The sequence below is a fragment of the Vespa mandarinia genome, chromosome 13, assembly GCF_050613455.1.
Source record: "Vespa mandarinia isolate Hongniang chromosome 13, ASM5061345v1, whole genome shotgun sequence".
Classification (NCBI taxonomy): Eukaryota; Metazoa; Arthropoda; class Insecta; order Hymenoptera; family Vespidae; genus Vespa; species Vespa mandarinia.
This window is the reverse complement of record NC_140822.1, coordinates 182,537-208,233: the sequence shown is the minus strand read 5'-3', so window position 1 is coordinate 208,233 and position 25,697 is coordinate 182,537. Positions and strand designations below refer to the sequence as shown.

The 25,697-nt window shown below is 42.3% G+C and overlaps 1 protein-coding gene across 5 annotated transcripts in view; it reads left to right on the top strand.

Annotated features, from left to right (window-relative positions):
- The window catches only part of bru3 (CUGBP Elav-like family member bruno 3), a 412,883-nt gene that overhangs the window by 377,879 nt on the left and 9,307 nt on the right, over positions 1–25,697 (top strand). For 4 of the 5 annotated variants that reach the window (XM_085661018.1, XM_085661019.1, XM_085661020.1 and 1 more), the window contains 5 exons: positions 12,664–12,743; positions 22,083–22,226; positions 22,488–22,617; positions 24,069–24,233; positions 24,747–24,851. In XM_085661018.1, coding sequence (XP_085517144.1) covers positions 12,664–12,743; positions 22,083–22,226; positions 22,488–22,617; positions 24,069–24,233; positions 24,747–24,851 — 624 coding nt within the window. The remainder of the gene's footprint in view (positions 1–12,663; positions 12,744–22,082; positions 22,227–22,487; positions 22,618–24,068; positions 24,234–24,746; positions 24,852–25,697) is intronic. The other variant, XM_085661017.1, reaches the window with a different exon arrangement.

The window sequence follows — 25,697 nt, the reverse complement described above, 5'->3', positions numbered from 1 at the left end:
TTACGGACGTGTTTCGCGCGCTTGTTGCGGCCATGTCACACGTGTGCCTCGCGAAAAAGCGAAATGTGTCAACGGCCATCGAATAGCACAGCGACTGTCTCCTCCTCCCACCCCTCATGGCCGCGCTCTATGAATACGCCGAAACTGTTTTTCCTGGCCGTTGGCTTCGCCAAACTTTGAGAAAACGCGCGTGTTTTTCAATAAAATCGGCCGATAAGCGGGAACTAATACTTGAAAAAAAAAAAAGAAAAAAAACATCTGTATAGGAAACGTAAATAAAAATCTCGATAACGATAATAATTATTACGATTCGTATCGGTACTCGTTAATATTCGCAGACGATATAGCGAATCGAGTTTCGCAATTATGCGAGTTGATTCGAACGAAATCGCTTTCGTTAATAGACGAGTTCAGATTATAAGGCAGGACCTTGGCACAGTTGCACGAAATAATCGAAAAGAGGTGAATCCTAAAGGAGGAGATGGAGTTGGGATTTCACAGAGCGTTTTCGCGACGTTAAGAAGAGTATTTCGTCCAGTGGACAAAATGTATATATTTACGAGAGGGATGAGGGAAAGACAGAAAGTGATTTTGGGACAGTTTGACGAAGAAGGAAGAAGAAAGCCACCGTCTTTTCCACATCCGCATGTGTAGGGGCACACGGCTGTGAAAGCCAACGGTAGGTAGGATAGGGTAAGCCCTCTTCTCTCTTTCCCTCTCTCATCGCTTCAACCCCTAAATGGCAGCTTGCCAAGTGTGCTTACACCCTCTCTTGTACATGTAGGCATCTCCGCTCTGTCCCTTTCTCCCTTACTCGCGCGCGCGCGACACGCACGCCAGGTCCCATTGAATGCTCCGTATACACGCACCGCACGCGGCTCTGCACACAATGCTCGCAAACACTTTGCATTCGTAAACACGCGTAAACAACAACGGCGGTTTCACACCTAAGGTACAAGGCGCGGTACCAAAGGTGTTGCCGGTGATGCCGCCTCGACGCCTTCTTTTTAAAGTTCCTTCTCGTCTCAATGGGAAATCGTTAAGCAAAAAAAAAACAACATTGTTTCGTTATTTGTTTCGGTATATAAATTATTTTTAATAACGACCGGAGCAGCGATATGAGAGAAAAGGGACAAACGATATAATAGTCGAAGGCAAACGCACTAAGATCGAGATCAAAGTGGCTAATTATAATGAATAACTTATTATTCGCTTTTCCATCATTTCACGTTGATTTCCCGATAGCAGCGTATACATACCTGAGGCTTTGAGAGAACTTTGATGATTTCTATTTAATATTCCTCTCCTCCTATCCTCTGTGGCCGTAGCCTGTGGCAGCAGCTATGAAATGAAAAAAAAAAAAAGAAAAAAAGAAAAGAAAAGAAAAAAAAGTGATCGTAAGGGACAAAGAATTGTAATATTTCTTTAAAGCTCCATGAAGCGCGGGGCAGTGCTTTGAAAGTTCTTTCGCAACATCAGAATCTCATCGGCTCCTTCCTCTTTAGCTCCCGATACTACGCCGAGCCGGATTAAGAAAATCTATCGAAGACGTGATCAAAGATTAGATTCAACGTCCGCTCCCTGGCATGCCTTTTATCTCTACGCTCGATTAAAATCTTCGGGTTTACCGAAACTTATTAAACTGCAAAGTTCTCGGAAACTCTTTACCAGAAAGTAATATCGATTATTACTGATTCGTTTTTGATATCATAAACTTCAATTAACGTTTCATCGAAAATAGAAGGTATATTCGTAAAACAACGATCGCCTTGATATAAATTAAAAGTAAGACAATAATAATAAGGCAGAACGTTTTGTCGTTTATATTTCATATGGGAATTGCTTGTATGGCTAGCAGGTAAGGCATAACGATACAATTATAATAAGGTAACGCAGGAATTAAACACGTATATAGGACAAAGGTGAGAAAAAAATGTCGAGGAGGTCTATTTGGTCGAACGAGGACTTTGGTCGAGATGAAAATTCACGGTCGTTTTGGTCTCTTTAAATAACCTTTATAACAAATAATTCGATCATATTTTCCGCAACAACGAGAATGGAATCCTTTCACCTTCGAGATGTGCGTCGACCGGATTCAGCTTAATTATGGTATGTTTGCGTTTCTCAAAATGAAACCTCTTGTTGTCGGTCAGATAAGCGTTCTCCGGCATAAGCCCTCTGGGTATTCGAAATAAATGTAGATTGTACGAATCTAGCCCGGGCTCGGTCAATAAACGATAGCGATTTTTCATGGCGATGCCTCGATAAAGGCGAACTTGCTTGTTCTTATCTCCAAAACGTTTCCATTATTATTTTCTCCGTTTATAGAAATTCATTGTCATAGATAATAGGTACCTAGGTATATCTAACTATACGCGCATACGTACGTATTAAAAATGTATTCTTTCGATATTATTTGACTATTCTCGATCTCATCCAAAGAAAACCCAGACAGCTGATATATCTATAATCATGGAAGCTTGCTACGCGCTCACGGTACTCTATTTTATGCTTTGCCGATATCCGACGTAGATATCATCGAGCGTGTAACGCATAGTTGGCCTAAACTTTGATAACTAACACGGACGCATTTATCAGAAACTTTTCGACGTTGGCCGCATCGAATTTGAAACGTCGATAACGATTTAAGGGCGAAAGAAGAAAGACTCGCGTCTAATGTTCCTTATCGGTAGTATTGCGCGTGGATCAAAAAGGAAGGAGGAACCTAAAAGAGATATATTTTCTTCGGAGGGTGTTATTTGATCGTCTCTACGCGACGGATGCTAAAGTAAAGCGGAGGAGAGAGAGATTGGAGTGGAGAGCGTTTTCGGTAGTGTGAAAGTTTCGTGGAAATAAGATGGCAAAGCGAAATAAACGCTTGATTTTCACGGAGGTAAATTAACGGTTCATAGTGTCGAATCTTCTTTTTACTTTTCTTTCTATATCTTAATTTTCATCACGCCGAATTCATAATTGGATAATTAGTCCCGTCGTAAGTTATCCTTCGTTTAGCCGAATCCTTATTCTTTTCGATCCTATGAATTTTTAAGGATCGCCATTATTCGATCGTTATTTTACATCGAACCGTTTTACTTTTCGTACCCTAATTTTCCTTTTTATCGAACGACGAACCTGCTGTAATTTACTTTAGTTCTCGCGAGATCACCGAACATCGATTTTTCGCATTGTTTTTAATTTCAAATGCTTCAAGTAGTATAATAACTTTGACTCGAGCTATCCTTCCTCCCGACTCCTTGGGGAGAGAGATATCATGGAAGGGGAGAGAGTCCAATTTCCCTCGAATATATCGCTAGCTACGCGCTTATTCTAAAAGTCTTCAATGGCTAGAGCGCAGCAGAGAAATAGGGGAAAAAGTAGAATGGCGAAAAGGAGGAAGAAAAAGTGGGACGTCGAAAAGGAACGTTGACGAGGTACGTGCTCCGGTATCAAGCAGCTCGCGGCCGCTTCAGCGAAGTTTAATTAAATAACGAGGCGACGACGGTCCTAGGAAAGGAGAGATGGCGAAGGAGCGTTGATGCGAGAGAGAGAGAGAGAGAGAGAGAGAGAGAGAGAGAGCGAGAGAGAGAGAGAGGGTATGAGAGAAAGGAGACTGTTGGAAACACAGAAGCTAACAGTAAGAAAGAGCCCGTACTTGGAAAAGGAGGATGGACTCGATGCCGAGGTGCCAAGTTGCTAGGTGACTTTGCTAGTTATTTAATTAGTCCGGAGATTCTCCTCTGCTCGACTACTTCTTTCTTCCTTCCTTCCTTCCTTCCTTCCTTCCTTCCGTCCTTCCTTCCTTCCTTCCTTCCTTCGACTCCTTTTTCTCTTAGAAACAAGCCACCCTTTTTCTTTCCTCCTATGCAACCTCTTTTCCGTCGTGTCTTTCCTTCGAACCATTGTGCCACCACAGTTTCTTTATGACCTTCGCTGGGACAATACAATATCTTTTCGTAAAGACTTATCGTAGCCCTTTGTGTGCCGTCAACGTGCTCGGTCACGTGCACGGAACTGTTTAGGACGCGAAACGAAAGCACGCGGGTGGTCTTTCTTCTCTTTCCTTAACATCGGTCGTTTGATTGTACCGCGACATCGAAGAGGAAACGTCGTTTGCTTTTGATCTTTCACCGAACGAAATAAATTCTTGAGTATGACTTACTTGTGCGGTAAGTATTCCTCTTTTCTTCGCCGCCGTCGCCATCGCCGTCACCGTTTTCTCTCCATTCACAGGGGGGGGGGGCAATACTAATTTTCGAAATTGCTCGACTTGTGCTTTTTCCTTCTCTTGCATAGCACAAAGTGGCCAGTGAGGTATATCTCGACGAGGTCGACGAATCTATGAAGATTCTCCACTGGAATATAATCCATTACTTTGTTCCATTACTCGTGACTTTCGTCCTTTGAAGATTTTAGCTTGATATCCGAGTATTTCGACGACCGACTTATGTCCATAAAGATGAAAAGTACGAAGCAGAATGGGAAGTGAGTGGGGCGGGGGTTACCTGTAACGAAAGCAAATAGTTTTCAAAGAATAAATCTCCGCTGGCGGTACCATCACAATGGCCAATTAAAAACAGTGCGGAACACAGGATCAGGTAGGATCAACCCCTTTGCTTCCGCGTTTCGACAAAGGAGACGACTTCTCGTGAAAGCATTTCGTGGCGAAACCAGAAACGTCCGTTTCGATAACGACGTTCGGTTTCCCTTCATCTCTGCCAAACGTAGGACGGTTCTTTGCCCTTGGCAACTTCTCCGCTCTCTTTCACATTGAAGAAGGGCCGTGCGGGAGCAGGGGCGGGGGGTGGGGGAGGGGAAGGCCGACAAGAGGGAGAGAGAGGGGGGGATGTGCATCCTGCTTTCTGCGTCTTTCGTCGAAGAAAACGAATAGATTCCCCATGGGAAGTCGCGAACCTTTTCCTACCTTCCTTCCACCCTACACCTCCTACGTTTCTCCCGTATGGCATAGCGGAAAAGCAGAGGCACAGAGAAGGGCTTACGAGGGCTTAACTCGGTGACAGGATGATTGCCAGTATTATCGGAATTACTCGAGGGCGAATTGCGTCGCACGGCGTAACGAACTCGGCAATATCGTGAGAACCGTGCGCGCTAACTCCTAGGATGAAAGTCCAAACGAGCTCTCCTACGTAAGCCGTCGACGGTTCGACGACAAGAGATTCTTTCAAGTATTCCATTACTCTTTCCGGACCACTTTGAAGAACATTGAAAGAGACTCGCGTCGATATTTTTCAAGATATCAGACTTAACAGGACAATCAATGATTATTATACGACGTTGTAGGACAGAATTTTTCTTCGGCAACAAGTATTATATATGCAATAGATTACGTGCACCTTCAAAGAAGAATATTTTCGATAAGTTGGAAATATTTGTACGCCATTCGCGGTGTACGAATTCGTGGACATTTTCATGTTACATTTTGCAAAGAGAACATTTGTAACAAGGCATATCTGGCCTTGCTACTAGGGAGAATAAATACGACGAAATATCATCACTGGCAGGATCGTACGTTATTGAAGCAACGTGCGGTTCTCGCGACGTTGCATCCACATTGCATAAATAACGGCTCATGGTGTACGTTAGAACTGATCAATATTGGATATGATGAAAGTAAACCGGCCATTGAACGTCGTCCCACTTGGAGAAGGTGAGAGAGAGAGAGAGAGAGAGAGAGAATGCTCGCCAGCGCGTGCGCCCGTCTGTGTAATTTAATGCCGAGTAAATACTCCGAACGGAGAGAGAGAGAGTAGTTTTGTAATCTAGATGAATCTCTTGGAAGGGGTACTCCCAGAGCAGCGAACTAATACCACTACCACCGTTCACCATTACCACTATCACCGCGATTGTCGCAGCAGTTGGATGATGGGCTTTCTTAACTCCCCAGAGACGACGGGGTACTTTGCAGCACTTTCAAAAAAACTTGAGACGACTTCGCAACCCAAGATAACGTCACGTCGTAAAATTTCATTGACCCTACGACGTAGAAAAAAAGCAAGGGGAAAAAAGTAAGATAGAGATTAATTACTCTCTACTCGCGAATCCAACGCGTTATCCTTTTGGCCTCCTTTCAACGGCTATTCTTTTCTCATATAGTTTAAAAGAGCATCTTTCCGGTAACGCTCCTTGGGGGTAATAGCGAGCGAACCTTGAAACTAAATTTTAAAGAACGAATGGAAGGGGATTGTTCGGCAGTTTGCGAGCTTCAAGAAAAAGTACGGAAAATGAGTAGCATTTATGCGAGGACGTTTTTCGAATATAGGACGAGAGAGACTTCCGACTGAGAATTTATTTTCTCGTAATAATGCCAGTGCGAGGCCGTTTTCCTCCTGTCGTCACGTTTTCCTCGTTCGTGTACATATATCTCTCTCTCCTTTCGCGCGCTCTCTCTCTCTCTCTCTCTCTCTCTCTCTCTCTCTCTCTCAGCAGCACCTCACTCACCCCAAGTTACACCCTCCTTTCGTTCTTCATTCTACATCCCTCTCTCAGGATCCAGTCGTGTCCGCATTATAATGGCATTACGTGTTCCCGCATTACATCGTAGTGGTATAGTAGTGTGTGCTAGTATAGAAATGTGCCTTGGCGCGTACGCGTTTCTCTACGTGTCTCGATCGAAGTCTTGTTTGTTTCGCCCTCGAAATATCGCGCGCGTTGCCAGAATCGAGATTCGGTTATACCCACGAATACGAAACGCGCTTAACGTAGCTCGATCGCACAAAGAGCTCTCTCTCTCTTCCCCCCCCCCCTTTGCCGTCTCATCCATCGACCCTTGCCTATGACGGTATTAATTGTTCGAAATCGACGGCGCGGAATTAGCAGTAATAATGGCGAATCCAAAGCCTAGAAACTTGTCCCAAAGTGTGAAAGAGAAAGAGAACGGAAACTAGGGGGTTTGAAATGCGTTTGTAACTCGTTTAGAATTTCCTCGAAAGTGATGCGACGCGAACGGGCGTACCCGGGAAACGCGTTTGAGAACGATCAAATTCTCATTTTCCATCAAACTCACACTCTTCTCCTCTACGTTTCGATTATTATTCCGACGATTCCGTGTGTACGTGTAAGGCGAATCATCGTCGACTCACTTGTTGAAGGAATGGACAAATTTTCAGCGATAATACCAAATTATAGATTTTCTCTCAGCATATTTTCTTTTTTCTTCGATACAATTTTATTTTTGCCATTCAAAAGAGTCGCAATATTCTCAATCAAAAATTGGCCCGTTTTCTCGCAACGTTCCTCAGCGTGTTCCCGCGAGAGATAAGGCTTCGTGGAGAAAAAAAATGATAGAGAAAAGATACAAAGGAAATACTCTGGCTTTGTGAAAAATGGAGAGACCTTTCTCATAGTTGGGGCTACCTTTTGTCCCCGTGGACAGTGTCGAGATCGCAGATTTTTTTCTTCTCCATCCTTCTCGTCTTCCATCGAGATCTCTATTTTTGAAGATATATATATATATATATATATATATATATATATATATTTTTTTTTTATTCACTGGATTTGCGTGTTTCTCTCTCCTCCCGTCTGCTCGAGCTTGCAAATCTCTTATACCGAATTTCTCGAGCCCTCGCCAGTCACGGTTTTCTGCTCTCCTCTTCGTCCAAACCTCTCGTATATATTCTCCATTCTCGCGCTTTAACCATACCACCCCTCCACCCGTCCCCAACTCTTTCTCTCTTGCTCGTGTGTTCTCTCTTTTTGATGTACGTTGCACCGCCTCGGTTTCATCTCGCGAATATAAAAAGGGCCGAGCATACGAGTGTTTCGTAACTTTGTCAGCGTTTTTAATCCCTTTCTCCCTTCGCTTCCCTCTTTGTCGAAACGCTTGCCTATGTGCGTGCAAGAGAAACGCGCAACCCTGACGCATATTTTTGCAACTCACTGGTGCAAGAGTACTACTGGACCAGGTCTCGACGAAGCTCCGCGTCTATCTACTTTGTAAATTCTGCTGCGGCACCAATTTACGAGAGTTTGCGCTAGCTCAGATTTAGTAGCCTGGTTAATAAAATTGATTCGTTGGGGGTCGTTTTCTAGTAACCTTCGTAAATCATCGTCATCATTATTAACGGCTTTATGATTCGAGAAGATAATTGACGTATAATCTGAGAAAATATTACTTAGCTACCATTTATTCGAATATTTTCATTAGTCCTCTAACGTGTACGTCAATAATGATAGATCTCATATGTCGATGTATGTGAGATATGGAATGCGAGGAAAGGTTATGCAAGAACGACGCCAGATACAAAATCCCACCTGACTCGTCCCACGTGATCGCACCCTCACGCACATTTCCCACGATCGTTAGTATATATACTGTTTTTTCTCTAACAAGTTCGAAGCCATTAACGAAATAATAAGATCCCCTCTCGTTGACACAGAAACGCCACGAGAACAACGATCGACACGTGTAGGGGATATCTTTTGGATAGAGGGTGGATCAACTCCGTTAGCTATGACGTCACTTGCGACAAAATCGATATTCCAGCGAGTTTATTATTCCTGCCGCGACGTCTGGATATCTCGCGTAACAAAATTCGATTGTCGGCAAAACGTTAGTTAAGTAATACTTTTAAAATCAACCCATACATATATATATATATATATGTATATATATATATATATATATCTATATATATATATATATATGGGCCCGTCGAGTACGCCAATGCTTTCGATATTTTCTGCCTTATTTCGAATCACAGACGTATCTGCTTGCGACTTAACCATTCTTCCCGCTTTCCAAATCCTCAACTCTTTCATTTTGTCAAATGTTCTTAGCTTGTCCCACGTGAAACAATAACTCCTTCTTATTCACTTTTATCTTTGATTACTATCAAGTAATTGAAAAGTTTTCCAACTAATCGATAAAAAAGTATTGTACAATAAGGGAAACCCTCTTACGTACGAATCGGCGAATAAAGCTTACAAGGTTCGAAGGGGTTAAAGCGTTCGTCTGCGAACTCGTTGCTTCGAACATTCGTCGATACATCATTGATAGAGAGAGTTTTCCTCGAAGTGAAACTTGCTAGCTACGCGAATACAAGATCGATTAGCAGCTCATAAAAAGAGGGCCAACATCACCTTGAGAAATATCGAGCGCCTTCTCCCAAGCTGCTTTAATTCACGAAGAGGCCTGAATAGAATATAAACGTCTTGTTATTTTTAGAACGGGGGTGAAACAAGTACAAAGGTAAAGGCTAAATATTACTAGCTAGAATCATATCGCATTTATAGTAAAAAGTAAAATTTATTTCTTATAATTGATAACTTTAACAAAATGCCTTTGTGATTAGCTTACAATCTATTACAACACATATGCTTTAATTCTGATCCAAAAGAAAATTATATTCGAAAGGAAATCCACAGCGAGCGTCAGACGTATCGTTAGGTTAAAAACTGCAAATAGATGACAAGGGCAACGGACAAGGGGCCGAAACAATTCCAAAGTGCAAAAGAGCCTCGACGAAGAAGGTAAGACGTGTGAGTTGGTGATGGTAGTCGACAGCATCGTGGCTCATACGATAAACTTAGGCATGTTTGCCGAGCAATCAAGCATATGAGTGGAAAGTCTCGCAGGCTTTATCGATTGGGTTCGGAGCCTGTGACGAAGAAGAAGGGTTGGAGTTTGACGGAGAACGAATAAGGGTGGGCGAATCACGAAAGTACGCCATCGTCGGATATCTAACATTGAAGGAGCGTTTCGACGAGCGGTTTGTCCAGTGTTTGTTGTTCTTCGTTGTTCGAGGAGGCCAAACATAGTTTCCGAAGCAGCCAGAAGATGCTCTAACCGATCTATATCTTCCTCCCCACCTCTATCTATACATATGTGCCTGTATATATATATACGTCTATATATATATATATCTGTATGTATATATATATATATATATATATATATATACACACACGTAGTAGATTAGATACCTATACATGTATATATATGATGGTGTACGTTCAAGAACGAAGGAAAATTTCGAGTCCTTTATTTCCTCAGAATCTTACCCTATGTAGAAAACAGCCGAGAAAAATCTCAAGAGCGCATCTTCTTCGAAAACTCCACCGGGAAAACTCACTCGTAGAAAGCTTTCGAAGCTTTCTACAGATTTTTATAGTCGTCGTGTACCAGGACAACGTATAATCAAAACATTTCTTCTTCGTCGGTCCAAGAAACATCAGCATCGTCTACGATTTCATTTTTTGCCGTAATCAAATTATCACATTAATGCAAATTGATTGTGACAAAGTAATTATACAAGTTCGCTGTACTAAATGGAATTAATCAAACGTTAAGCTTGTTCTTTCATTTTTGTCCTGTATTGCTCGTTTTTGCTCGACAGAAGTAAAATGTTAGATGTATGCATGAAGAAAAGAAAAAAAGAAAGAAAATAAAAGCAAAGAGAAATGCAAAAAAAAAAGAACGGACGCGGTTTTAATTAACAGCGGCGAATGTCAGCGTTATTGAAGATTTCGTTACGAGGAATTTTTCCAAAACGTGCTATAATTTTTTATGCGCATATTTTCAACAAACGTTTTATGACATTTTTTTCCAGAATCATAGATACGACTCGCTTGGGAACAGCGAGCTTCATTAAACGGTCTCCCTTTTGACATCGACCAAAAGTGGATAAGGTTTTTCCTTTGGAGGAGGACGACGACGACGAATTCCAAGCGTCGAGAAACATGAGTGGTAGAGAGAAGTATAACGTTTTCGTCGTCGTTGGTTAAGCGACGTAGAGTTTTCGAGAAACCGGTTCCTGTGATTAATGTAGCGGCATGAGCTTGACATCGCGACATTATCATCGGTACAATGGCCGCCAGGTGTCCGGGACAAGTGCTTCGTAGTAAACGAGGAGCATAGTGACGTCAGACAATGCTGCTTAATGAGCTGCCGGTAACAAAGTGGAAAGAACGGTTTTGTCTTTTCGACGTAATATCGGTCAGCGAACGTTTCGATAGCTAGGACACTTATCGCTCGAATTAATTCGATAGGCTTGAGGGAAAACGTTTCATGTTTTTATCTAATTTCATTCTTCGTTAACGAACTCGTTATAATTTATTTAAAATTACAATGACGATATTTATAGCACACCTATCTATTACCATCCTTGCTTCTTTCCCTTCTTTTGTTTTCCTTCTTTCTACTTTTGAGCAACGCACCGTAAAGTTTTTAAACGCGAGATATCGATCAAAAGCCTTAAATTGTCTCCCTACTTCTTCTGGCCTTCTCACGTCGGCCGAACAACAAGGGAGAAATGAGAGAGAGAGAGAGAGAGAGAGAGAGAGAGAGAGAGAGAGTCTAGATGTCGAGGGCTGTTCCTGAAACGGCGGGAGGGTGGTCCAGAGCTTCGATAACTGGAATGAGTGAAACGTTAGTCCCGTCATACTTCAGCAGGTATGAGAAAAGGGCGCCCTCTTTTCGCCCTAATGCCCCTCAAGCCTCTGGGCCAAACCCTCGGCTCGTCGTCGTCGTTGCCGCCACCACCACCACCACCACCACCACTACCACCGTCGTTCCACCGTTTGTTCTCCTTTCTCCTCGTGCCTACTAGCGTATCGCGATCGAACTTAATTTATTTTTCACGATGCCCATGCAAGCGACATATGTCCTTAATCGATTTCACTGGAAATGTCGCGTACGCGGGACGCGTAAAAATTGACTTTGTCCTCGAGAACCCGACACCCTTTGCTCGATGTTCTCACGTCAACACGAACCTCCATCGTGCGAGCTTTCTCCGTCCCAAGATAAAAAAAGAAATCGACTCGTAAATATGATGCGGTAAAAATGCCAGTGAAAGAAGGATAAAGGAGAATGAAAGAGGAATAAGAGTAGTATGGAGATGAGAGAGAAAGAAAGCGAAAGATTGTTTTCAAGTTGGAAGGTCGCGTAGGTGGTTACGAAAGGGTGGCAATCATTCAGGCTCCCGAGTACGCCGATAGAAATCGTTATTGCTCCGACGAAGCCGTCGGTGTGTCCCGGATTACGAAGCGTTTCTCTGTCCGCAGTAAACATCTTTATTAAGTGCACGTTGCGCGCTCCGTTGGCGCGTCAATTTTTCAAAGCGCCCTCGAGCTCTTTGTCTTCGTGTCTTCCATGTAACTATAACGATGGACTCGTGTCTATGTGCGTGCGCACGCGTATATATGTTTGTGCAGGTGCGCGCGCGCACGTAGGAAAGTAGGGGCGATTAATCGTTCCATCATCAAGCCGGGAGACCTTTCTCTCCCTCTCCCTCCCTCTCCCTCTCTCTCTCTCTTTCTCTCTCTCTCTCTCTCTCTCTCTCTCTCTCTCTCTCTCTCTCTCTCTCTTTCTCTTTCTTTCGGTCTCGACAATGGTTGAAACGGAACTCCTGTCTCTCGTTTTTCGAATGGATCTTTCACGATGATAAAACGTATATAAAAGCGCTTTTACTTCTTTCCGAGCGTGTCGGTGTGTATCGCGCGGAACTTCTCATCGAGATTCATAAAAGAAGAAAAAAGAATCTACTTCTCTCGATATTACCTCTCTAAAGTGCAAGAAACAAATGAGAGAGAAAGAGAGAGAGAGAGAGAAAGAAAGAGAATTTTCGAGCCGGTGAATTCGAAAAGTATATTTGGCAAGTGCGAAGGAACTTTCTGTACAGTGGTGCTTTCATTTTTCTGTTTCAGGCTGCGCATTCGTTAAGCTGTCGTCGCATCAAGAAGCACTAGCGGCGATAAATTCTCTACACGGTAGCCAAACTATGCCGGTGAGTAGAAAAATAAATATCTTCATTCTGAAGATCCTTCGTTTTGTATATATGTATGTATGTAGAAATGTACTCTCAGGTACATATGATAAGGGTGATTCTTAAAGTAGAGAATATCGTTCTCGGGTTGAAGCCCCTTAGGCTAAAGGAAGATGCCAAAGATCTAGGTTCCTAGGAAGATGAAATGCGGCTGTTCTACCGACAAACACCCTAGTAATGATCGACCAAACAGAAATCTGCATAACACTTAGAAGAGAGAGAGAGAGAGAGAGAGAGAGAGAGAGAGAAAGCTTTGGCCCTTTCCACCGGTCTTCAACGACAACGAAGATGACGGCAGAGGGAGGACGTATACGAAGGCGGCCAGTTGCTCGGTCTTCCTCGTCAAACCGCCAAACTTTCTCGGCTTAGTGTTAGAGACCGGGAATCTCTAGTTGTAATTGAATTGTCAATGAGTTCTACCCGGGATTGCACGTGCTGATTGGCGAAAGTTCGTAAAGCTGGAGGTCCATCGGATGCGAACGTTCACAGTCCGTTGAAATTATTGTTTATCGACTATCGTTGGCTAACATTCATCGACGTATTAAACTTTTGGCCCTAACTATTGTATCACTGCTTTTGTCTTCTCAAGGGAAGGGAAGAAAAATCTAGATGCATTCTTAATTTCATCTAGCTTGAAAAATGAATTATATTAATGACATTGCCGGGATGATTAGTCTTGGGTTAAAAAGTAAAGAAATTATCAAACATACGATTAGATTTTTATTTGGAAAACGACGAAAGCAGGATATAAACATTCGTCGCTATTCCCATTTAAAGTTTACCAGCTTTGTACGATAGAGTTGACATTATAATTTATGTCGTAGAACAAAGTGGTACGTGAAGGAGTAAAAGAGAAGAGTAACGAGAGCAGAGAAGTAGAAAGGACAGGTGGAATTGTGGTCCCGTAACGTGGATATTACTCGTTATATTGTCGTAATCTAATAGCTGAATGGAGGAAGAAGGTGGTGTGAGCATGTGTAAGCGGAGAGAGAGAGAGAGAGAGAGAGAGAGAGAGAGAGAGAGAGAGGGGAGAGAGAGAGGGATGGAGGGAGGAACTTTGGGACTCGTATACCGTTAGCTCCTAAAAGTCATCCCAGTACCGAGTGGGACGTAATATGCAGATAGCTTCATTATTGCGGCAAATTATGCAAATCTCGACGCCGATGTTACGAGATTTTAGAGACGGCAGTGAGGTAGGCAAGACGAGAGACCATACGAAACCGCTCCGCGTTTAGGGATACGACCGTAACGAAACCTGAGTACTCTCTCGTTGTCGGAAACAGCTTGGATTCGATCGAGTGAAAGTTGAAATCATTTAAGAAGAATTTAACATTTTATATCGGAATTTAACATTATATTTCGAAAGAAGCAAGAATTTAGTCAATTATAGAGTCATTTTTTAATCATCATTTTGTAACCTCGTTAGGACGCATATGCCGTATTCATTTGTAGAAAATACGTTTAACCAAAAATAATTCTCCGTCCTTAATTTACACGAAATTAAAGGACCCTTCCTGCAAAACGCTTCGCACAGAGACCATCGTATAACGATGGAGCAGAACCTCGAGAGTAATTCGATTTGACTACGTTCGCTCTGGTTTCCTTCGAATTGCCACAAGTTCTACCATACCCCTTCTATTTTCCGTATCCGTCCACGCATACGTACACAAACCCACACACGCGCGCGCGCACATATACATATATATATATATATATATATATACCTATTGGTAGATACGTAGATATATACATGTATAAATATACTTGTATCTGCTCCCTTTCTATCTCTTTCTCTCCAACGCGTCTCGACATCGTCTCGGGCAAGAAACTGCGTTACGAACGCGACATCTTGGCTCATACCTAGGAAATAAGATATTGATTTGCAATCTGATACCGTAACGCTCGACGACGCGCCAACGACCTGTAGGCGACGACGTGCCGCACGATGATGGAGGGTCTGAGAAATCATGACTCTTGAAATTGATAGCTCTTTCTGTCTCTCTCTCTCTCTCTCTCTCTCTCACTTTAATGCTCGAACACCTTCATACTTGATAAACCGAAATCCGTACTGATTCGCATCATGACATACGAAGATAAATTTCTAAGAAAGTAAGTGTCTCATTTATATCATTAGCAACTGAAGAAGTTGACTGTCTGGAAAAGTAGGTGGTCATTGGCCAAGATAATTTTTATTCTTCAACAAATTAGGGATATTATTTGTAATAGGGTAATTATCTATTGATATGGTGATTAATGTCCTATGTAAATTTAGATCAACCAATCTACGTAATTTTAATTTAATGACGCATCTGTCGTAATTATTACGGTCACGATGGTAAACATAATGAAAGAATATCTTCTTTATTCGGACACTTAAAAGGAGAGATAAATTTAAAGCACACGGTAGAGTCCTAGATAAAACTTTGGTTACTGGCTTGATACCTCGGGCACAGGGATTCTAAAATGTACATTATATACATGAAGGAGTAGCAAATATTTTGCTTCCTCCCTAAATAATGTATATGAGAATAGAATGATCGTAGAAGTTTCTTTGGTACGGTGAGACGAACGATTAAGTGACGACGTTAAATTCGTTCGGGTGTTCGGCACTCGCAGAGTTCGGTAGGAGAACGATATAATCGCATCGCAGGACGACAACGGCCGACTAGAGGAAGGTCCTTGGCATGATTAAGGCCTGTTAGAGCGAGGGATGCGCGTATTGTGCCAGCGCTTTGTAGATATGAGGGATCTAGCGAGAATATTTCAAGGGTCCTTCAGTTGGAAGGAGAAGGAGATGAGGATGGACAGAGCATCGAGCGTTGTGAGGGTATCCGCTCTCTCTCTCTCTCTCTCTCTCTCTCTCTCTCTCTCTCTCTCTCTCTCTCTCTCTCTCTGTCTGTCTCCTCATCATTGACCAGGCCATCCTTCGTGCGTACCTGCTCCAGGTTAGACATCCTTCCTACAGGCTTGGAATCAAGCTCTTCCACCTCCTTTTCCTCCCTCCTACCCAGCCTTCCTTCTACCTTCTCGTGAAGCAGCAGACATCCTCTAACCGACAGACGTCGCAGTCAAGTGGCTAGCCTAGGTTCCCTGAAATGTCAAGTGGAAATAGTTATACGCCTCGTGATACGCCATTCGAACGAGAGTAAAATGCACGAAAATTGCAAGTTGTTCAACCTTGGCTCAGCGAGGGCAAACAAAATTATTCTTTTACGCGTTTCACGCGCCGCGTATTATTATTTTCCGATCATCATAATCGTATAAAGATTTGATCCAAATAATCCTTCTTCATAGGAAAATAATCAAATCAGCAAGTAACGTTTCTAATAATACATAATAATGTAATAAATTGATCCAGCTACTTTCGATACCGATTTTCGTGCGATAACATTATTACTCTTAATATTTCTGAGATCGTTCCAAGGAAGAAAACAATCTATAATCTCATCAATATTTCTCCAGAGGCTCAATATTTTCTATCAGTTTTGCGGTCCGTCTCTTGCAGTTGGTGTTTCAGTTATTGGTGTATGCATGCGAGAGAATGGAAGAGAGAAGAAGGTAGAAAGAGAAGAAGCCTGCTCTCTACTGTACTAGTTATGCCTTCTGAAGCGTATGACATTTCTTGTCACGCCTCGCGACGCATATCCCTCTTTTCCCTAGCCTCGCACAATATCTACCCTTTGCTTTTCCCGCGATCCCGAAATATCTCGTATTTAAAGCGAAAGGGAGAAAGCCACGGAAACCTATATTTACATTTCGAATTGAACATTTCGATTGCGCCAAATTGATGTTGAACGATTAGATTTGCCGTTTTTAAAGCTATTGTTTCAAAAAATTTCGAAAAGACGGACGATATAATTGAAACTCTTTGTTCGTATTTATTATATGCGAGCATGCATGTGGAATATTAACGTGTATGGTAAGTAATTTCTGCACTTTTTCGATCTCGAATCGTTATTTATCGAAAGGAAACATCGTGATATAAAATAACGCGCTTGATTCCTGACTATATTCCCTTACTTTCGATCGGCCTCGGATCTGCATCTAATTATGGTGATTTTAGCATTAACCGCAACTGGTAATTTGAAATACATCGTCGAATTGGATTGTTTGTACCTCGCTTTAGGTTCCATCGTAGAATCACATCGACAAGAGGCAATAGGCGTTCCGGTCTGTCTTGCGGTTCGAGTTGTATCTATTGAAATTACCAGTCGGTGGATTGGCAAGTGTGATTGTGCGGCTAACGGGAAAGCCTCCAATCAGTAGATAATTGCTTCATTCCGTTGGTACGTCTGTTGTCGATATTGTATTCTCTTCTCCTGCTTCTCCTCTCCTCCGCAACTCCTCCGTCTTACTCAGAGGAGCGTGAAACGGTGTTTTCCTTTTTTTTTTTTTTTCTTTTTCTAAATAATCCCCGGACATTTTTTCTCTTCTCATTTCGAAACTTCCAATGGAATGGCTCGGATGGCTGGGCCATTCCATTGGAAGTTGGCGACGAATCTTCCTATATATATTCGATATATGGAGCGTAGTGTGAGTTAATAGATCGATCCATCTACGCATTAACGCGATCTTAATAAAAAAAAAAAAAAAAAAAAAAAAAAAAAAGAAAAGCAACAATCTAAAAATTCGAGCGCGCTCTATGCGTCCATGATAAAAGGATGATTGCGTATTTATAATCAGTCATTGTTGAAATTGTTTACTTTACATGCCAAACACCCATGTAATATAATTGTACTTTGTGAAAAATTTGTAATAGAGGAAGAGGAAAGGTTTCCTCGTACAAGCCGCTTAAACGAGATAGAATTTGTGCTTCCTTCTTTGTCTTGGCAGTTCTTGGCGCCGAAAGAAAAACTTTTGACGGAAACAAACAGCCGGCGGGGTGCTTAAAGCGGGCCCGAAGCATTATTTTTCAGACATGAAAGGATCTTCGACAAATATTTGCAGTTCGCAAACTGCAAAGCGTCGGGTATAGTGTTGGTATATAGTGCAGAGATGAGAGAATGAGAGACAAAAACATTTGTACGAAAAAAAAAAAAAAAAAAAAAAAAAGAAAGAAATGTAAGAGAAAACGATTTGCGATATACGTATATCGCCGCGATATTGCTGCTGCGTGGGATAATATTGATATAGAATTCTTCTGAACTTAGAACTCTTCTTCCTTTGCCGTTTTCTCGCACGTCACTTGGCAAGGTCGATAATGTTGGACGAACGAAAAACGACTTTGTGAATTCTACAAACTTTCTATATGCTTCGTCGACATACGGCAACCTCGAGAGATTGGTAGCGCTCGATCGAGATATTTTTTTTCTTTTTTCGATACAATCGTCGTAGTCGTTTTACATTAAAGGATCCCGCTTAAGCGTAAACTCGACATTATGAAGATGGAGGATCATAATGCTTTACGTCGGTAATGGAACAACTTTTTTTCTATCACGAGCCGTACGGACCGATCGATTGATCGATCGATCGATCCGCGGCGTTCCTCCTCCTTACACGGCGTTAACTTCGCTAGGCACCGCTCCACGCACCTAAATTAAAGAGAAAAATAATGGTACTACGACGGTAACAAATAGGTGGAAATCGTTTGCTCTCTTTTTCTATCGAAACGGGCAACTAGGAAAAAGAGACGTATGAAATATCATCGGTTAACTTTAGGGCATCAAACGACGGATAATGGAACTTTACACTTGAAAGAAAAATTTTGATGTTTTTTAACTATAGTAGTCGATAACACGTAGGACATATATAATGAGCAAGAAAGGGAAAGAGAGGGAGGGAAAGAGGGAGGGAGCAGCTTCAAACGCTCTCTGCATGATATCACTTGGGGTGGCTTTTCCTTTTCGCGTGTAGTTCAGAACGTTGGATCGGAATTAATGAACCGTAATCCCCCAATAATGAAGCTTCGGCTTCGTTGCGTCTGATACGACCTCTCTCCCTTTCTCCTTTCCCCTCTTTCTCATATCTCCCTTCTTGTCTTGTCGCACATGCAAGTCGATACCTATATATGTATCTGACGCGCGTAAATGTCACATACGTTGGAAAGCTCGTCGGGTAGGGTGAGAGGCTAACAACACACATGAAGATCGACGTTAAAACACATATGAAAAGGGGTGACAGAGAGAGAGAGAGAGAGAGAGAGGAAGACGCGGGTTGAGATAGAGAGACCTTTCACGGTGTCGAGGCTATCGGTGGTGTGAGGCAAATTATTTTTCCTGCACAACACGTGTCGTGTTATTCTCTGAGCATATAACGAGTTGCACGAGCGATTCCGTTCGCACAAAGAACGCTTTCTCCAACACCTCGCGTTTTTCTACATTACAAACCAGCTGGTCATAGCTTATTCGTTTCTCTCTTCCGATTTTCGATTTGATTTTTACACTCGTTAATGAAATGCACTAGAGATTTTTCAGTTCGACGAATTTGCTACATTTTGCTAGATCATAGAGCATTATAAAAATATTGTCTAACGTACGAGTAAATAAAAATAGCTAAAGGGCCTTAATATTTTCCCAACATATATGAAATTATTCAAGTGTTAATCCCCCTTGGTGCCTTATTTTAAAAATAGGGTCAAAGAAATGTCAGGCCTGAAAACGTGTAAAATTGGCGAAGGAAAAGAACACATGATGGTAAACTTTTGGAAAGACACCATAATAATAATTCGCGAAGAATTTATAAATTTGACCTGATTTGGAAGAAGAAAGATTTGCCGGAGGAAAGCTACAGCATGGAGTGTCGTATCTAATTAATCCACACATATATATGTGCGTGTTTGTTTGTGTATGTATATCGTTATCAATTATCATCTACGTACTCGATCGTTGCTAAGTACAGAGAAATGTTCTTTGATGTTGATACCAACGTGCCTTGCTGCTGATCTGGAGTATATTGCGTCGAATTATCCTCCCTTTGAGAGAATATCTCCCAAGGATATCTCTTTTAGTCTTGTGCCCAACGATTTCTACTCCTCTTCGTCTTGATTCTCATCCTCTTCCTTTTATTTCACCTCTCCTACATGCGTTACACCCAAGCATTGTAATCGAGTCGGTGGAATATATCGCGTTACTCTCCTGCACCTGACGTGTGTCTCTACGTCATTAAATTACAGGCTCATATCATAGGATTGATCCGAGTTACATCGATGATGAAAAGCACCTTTGAAATTCTATCTGTCTCTGTCTTTGTCTATACGTTTCGATCTGTCAAACCGATGAATCATTAGAGCCTACAAACATTTCTATATTTCCATGATAGGAAAAGGACAAAGGGAAAGTACACGATCTTCTAACGGATCATCGAGCTCTTTTGTGAGAAGTAAGTTTTATCGGCAAGAGTCCGTTTTTCTAAACGATAGTAAATTACTATCGGTACACACCGAGCAAAACGTCTATCACGAGTACGTTATCGAGAGTTTAACGACGACCAACATGGTACGTGGTTCGTCCAATCGAATCACGGGCAGGCCGTCATTAAAGGGATATTTGCTCGGACAAATAATCGCTGAATCAATATCGTAGGAAACGGTAACATGACGATCGTATTTCGTCGAAAGCGAATAGAAACGCGTTGTATATCTTATAGAAACAACGCAATTATCGAGTAACGTGCCGGAATTTCTCTCTCTCTCTCTCTCTCTCTCTCTCTCTCTCGCCCACTCTCTTTTGGTCTCTTCACTCCGGTAAACTGTACGGGTCATATAATTTATTTATGCACGCGCAATCGACGAGCAGCGGCTAACGCATTGCTCCACCAACGTGTTAATTTGTGTAATGGATCGTTAACCGAAACGTGCCCATAGCACTAATAAGTTAATGACGGACCGGAAGGCTGACGGAGTTCGTGGTGTTGATGGTGCTACCGCTGCTACTTCTACATACCGCATACATTGATTATTCAAAGCGTTTAGCGAGCGACGATTGTGTGAGTTGAAAAAGCACTTTGTTAGTCAGCTTTCAAAGCTGGAGCCGTTTTCTTTTAATCGTCGATTATCTTCGTTGGCACTTTTTCCTCGCATGAGAGGTAGCGAAGAGGTAGCGAAGGTGCAAGAGAGATAGCGAAGAATCGCATAGTGAAATCTTATCGCTATCTATATGTATGTGCGTGAATTCACGTTCCAGAGATTGCTAAATCGATGGGTATTCTTCGAGAAAGGCGCGTGTCGTGGATGCGCTCGCATTCGCAAATCCATATATAGTTGAAACTTATTCATACATCTCCGTAGATTTGGCTTTAAAAGTTGAAGGAAAAAAAGAAAAAAAGAAAAAAAGAAAAAAAGAAAAAAAGAAAAAAAGAAAAAAAAGGGAAATGCATGCCAAGCTTACGATGTCGCGTGTCCTTGTGTTATAATATTACGGCAGTTATATAAACTCAAACACGCCCAGCATTTACATTGATGACCCGAATATAATATATCACGGGGAAGCTCGAAAGCCAAGCTTTTCTCCGCAGCCACAATGGCTACTGACCACCTGTTGCCTTTCCATTTATATTTTAGACGTCGTGAGAGCATCATCGCCTTATGTATCCCTCCTCTGTAGGAGCCTCGAAAGGCGTTCGCATCTTTTCTTACAAGAAAAGATACGTAAACTTTTTTCCATCATGACAGATACTCGTTACGATGATCTATTGTATTTAATCTGGTGATTGCCATTTTTATTACGACATTAAAGGATCGTTGGTTTTATTTGAAGAAATTTTTTTTTTTAATTTTCATCGACAAAACACTTTCGCACAATGCAAGTAATTTTGCGAACTTATTCGAGTTGAGACTTAAAATACAAGGTGCGGTGTCTACTAACGGAAATTACGTCGGATACGAGACGCCTGACGGGACTATTCGATCCCGCTGTTCAGACTAGCCTGACATAAGACGGCAATTTACATTGTGAACGGCTTAGTACATACGTGATAAACCATGTAACCGGTTTCCCAGATAGGACCACATAATCGTCGCTCGTATATACTGGCTACACGCCCGATTAAGTCATCCTTAGTTTAGTCGTCGTCGTCGTCGTCGTCGCCGTCGTCGTCGTCGTCGTCGTCGTCGTCGTCGTAGTCGTAGTCGTAGTCGCAAGACTCCATCAGTCTGAGCACATCGCGCACGAATTTCTTCCCCGTTACACCAAAATCCTGAAATTTTCCCTTATTCTCGAGCGACGTTACTTCGTGTTCGAATTACAGTCATAAACCGTGCTCGTTTATTAGAAGACGAATAGAAAAAGATAAAATATAAAAGTTGTTTTAAGTCCACTTCCTTTTACTTTTCTCTTTCCGATAACGGGTATTTTTCTTTTCCAGGGTGCGTCATCCAGCGTAGTGGTAAAGTTCGCGGACACTGAGAAAGAGAGACAACTAAGACGCATGCAGCAAATGGCCGGGAACATGAGCCTCCTTAACCCTTTTGTCTTCAATCAGTTTGGCGCCTATGGCGCTTACGCCCAGGTGGGTCCTATTACCGTTAATGGTTCTCGCGTTACCGCATTATCGCTCACAGTTCTGTCCCTTATCAAGATCTAAGATTGGTAATAGTTTATCAATCTTATAATACGAAACGATTCATCGTGCGAACGTTGACTTAGTACTTTAAAACGTCTCAATTCGTTTGACTTCGAACGTTAACCTTTTTGAGGGCTACCGAGGACTGCGAGAGCAGATCAACCGATGTACATTTTAATAAAACGAATTATTCGTTTGCACTTGTAGCAACAAGCAGCGCTGATGGCAGCTGCTACGGCACAGGGAACATATATCAGTCCAATGGCCGCTCTAGCCGCTGGACAATTACCACACGCTCTGAACGGCATGCCAAATCCCGTCGTACCACCGACTTCTGGTAAGTTTTATTATCAAATTTCTTTTACTTTTACAAAAAGGGACATAATTTTAATATTAATAGCCCAAGCTTCGAAATTGACGGAAGAAATAAAACTACAGTTAACGAATATTACAAACGGTTTCTTTATCCAGAAAATAGATGACCGATACCTGGGTATATGACTCTGGAGATTTATCATCTAGATACGTGGATACGTCGCTGTGATAACAAGCACGACATTTTTTTTAATCGATCAAGGGCGAAACATTAACTGATTCATAAGTTAAGACGTTTCGAATTTCCTCGGGAAAAGATTCGTGTTACGGTACTCCTCCTCGGTAAATTCGACGTTTCCAAGGAAAATCTCGCGGTATAACGTTGCGTCGAGCTACATCAATTTCGTGAGGGGAAGAGAGAGAAAGAGAGAGAGAGAGAGAGAGAGAGAGAGAGAGAGAGAGAGAGAGAGAGAGAGAAGGGAGTGCTTGGAATCGGAGAAACGCTCGATTTCCCGGGAAACATTCGACAGAGTGGAGAAGAAACGAGTGAGAAGCATCCGTGCACCATCTCACACAGACACACCCATACAAACCCGCATTTATACCTACCCTTCTACTAGGAAAACGCTCGATTTCGCAAACCTCTTTTGCCCTCTACCACCCTACCACAACCTCTTCTGCGTAGAACATCCGCGAGCGATCTCGCGTGCGCGCTTGAAGGAAAAGAGAAGAGCGTACGCTCGCTTGCCTTATAACCGGCTCGTAAATCAATACAACATTTTCACCGAGCGTGACTCGGGCGAAAGATATTGCTGGGTACCGCGAAACTTTATCGAAAGCTCGCCGAACGGGAAGTGGAAACTCCTAGGAAGCACGACCCTTTCTCTTTCTTTCTCTCTCTCCCTCTCTCTCTCTCTCTCTTTCTCTGCTCGACTCCGATCTTTCGATAGGAGAGAAAACTGAGAGAAAGAGAAAGAAGAGAGGAGAGCATAGTGAACGCGGAAATCGTCTCTCCGCAAACGCTTGCGCTGGGGCTATTATACGTTGAGTCTCGTCGAGGGGGAAGGTAATGCCGTTAGAAAGAAAAATAATACAATATTTTTACAATTTGATTCCAAGTTATATCTTATCCTTTCATGGTATTTTTCGCTTATCAATATTCATTATTTTTCCCACACGTTACATAAAATAAAATGAAGTTGATCGATTGATTCCAATCCGATGACATCGTTTGATCAGAAAAGAAACGTACCGTTGTCACAGCGACGTAACTTTTGGAGTAAAAGTCATGCTGATTCAGGCAACTAAGGCCTAGACGATATATTCGCATTTATCGGCTGAAAAATCGATTGACATAAGAAGGTAGAAGTAGGAGGTCAGCGTGTGGGTGTTGAGAGGATTGGTCGCGAGCGGATGTCCGCGACAAAAGTCCGTGTTGCAAGAGCAAGAGGGTAATCGTTGTATACTGATCAGGTTTGCTCGTAGGTTCCACAGGACAGCCAGTTAACGGAGCGATACCGTCGTTACCCTCGCCGACGATGCCCAATTTCAACATGGCCGCCCAAACACCGAACGGTCAACCAGCAGGTTCGGATCCAGGTGTCTATACCAACGGGATACCGCAAACCTACTCGGGACGTGAGTATCAACTCAGGCGCAGTGTGCCGCCCCTGCGCAATGCCCGACCAATCGACGACGGACTTTATTATTCCGCGTTTCCACCGCCGAAGGAAATAACCTCGCCCAGTACGACGGCGCTCGGTGCGTCGCTACGCCACGGCTTTTCCTATTTCTCTTTCTACTCTCGCGCAGGACCAAACCGCTGCCAGCTAAAATTGCGAAAGCTCTCTCATGACGAACCCATGCTACTTTTCTTCGATATACATAATTCGATTCGATTGTCTCTGCGAATGATTTCGCTCTTAATGGACATTTTCCAGATTAATATTGTTATTCCAGATTATTATTATATTCTAAAGGTTCGATACCTCGAAGATATTAAGTAATCATCATTCGATTCTACCTCCATTATTTCTTTCACGATGTAAAACATGGTATATTCGGGTAAAACTTCGATAGGATCGGGTTCATTGAGACAGGGGCACTAAGTTAGGCCCATCCCTGATAAGAGCTGAGCTTACTGAAGTGTAGATGCCCTCCATTTGTCGATTCCAGCACAGGGGCTGCCCAATGGGGAGGCGGCACTTCAACATGCCGCCTCTTATCCCGGAATGCAAGCTTATCCTCCCGGTGTCGGTAAGTTATTCGATTTCATTTTTTTTTCTTTTTCTTCTAGTTGTTGACATCATCTCCGATTACTATTCTAATCAAATTCCTACTCGATATTTTTCCTTCGCATTTACGTTTTATCCATCATCTCAATAGTCTATAAAAAAAATTAAATAATGAGAAACCTTGAAATCGTAACTGAGACAGCCCTCTCCTCTCTCTCTCTCTCTCTCTCTCTCTCTCTCTCTCTCTCACTTAGTCCTCTCTCTAATCTTAGTCTCTCTCTTCTTCCAAAAAGTTCCAATCTCCATGCTTTTTCAGCTAGGAACCCGATAGGACATATCTAAATGTTCAGTTTCTTTTTTAATAGATACCTCGATGGTAATTGAAAAAATCCTATTTGATATGGAAACTTATAGTAACGTTGGTACAGAAAGTTTGGCTGTTTACATATAATGCCGTTCGATACGGGGATAACCTGGCTAGATCACCGAACGAACATTTTATCGACTCGGTATTATTGAACTAACACACACGTGCACGAAATATATGTGCAGAGTTGAAAAAAAATCATATGGAATTTTTCGAAAGTCTCTCCCCTTCGGGTTCACTTTTTTCTTTCATTTTTTGTTCAAAGTCGATCTAAAATGAATATCGTTGGACGTCTAGCTAGAGAGGAAGGGCAGGGATCAGAGAGAGAGAGAGAGAGAGAGAGAGAGAGAGAGAGAGAGAGAGAGAGAGAGCAATGCTGAAAGGGAATAAACGGGAGGAAAGAGGAAAGGTATAGGCGAAGAAAAAAATCAAGCACAACACGCTTTTAACCGGAACCACTCGGACATTTATCTGGAAAAAACTCAATTTCGCTCTTCGCGT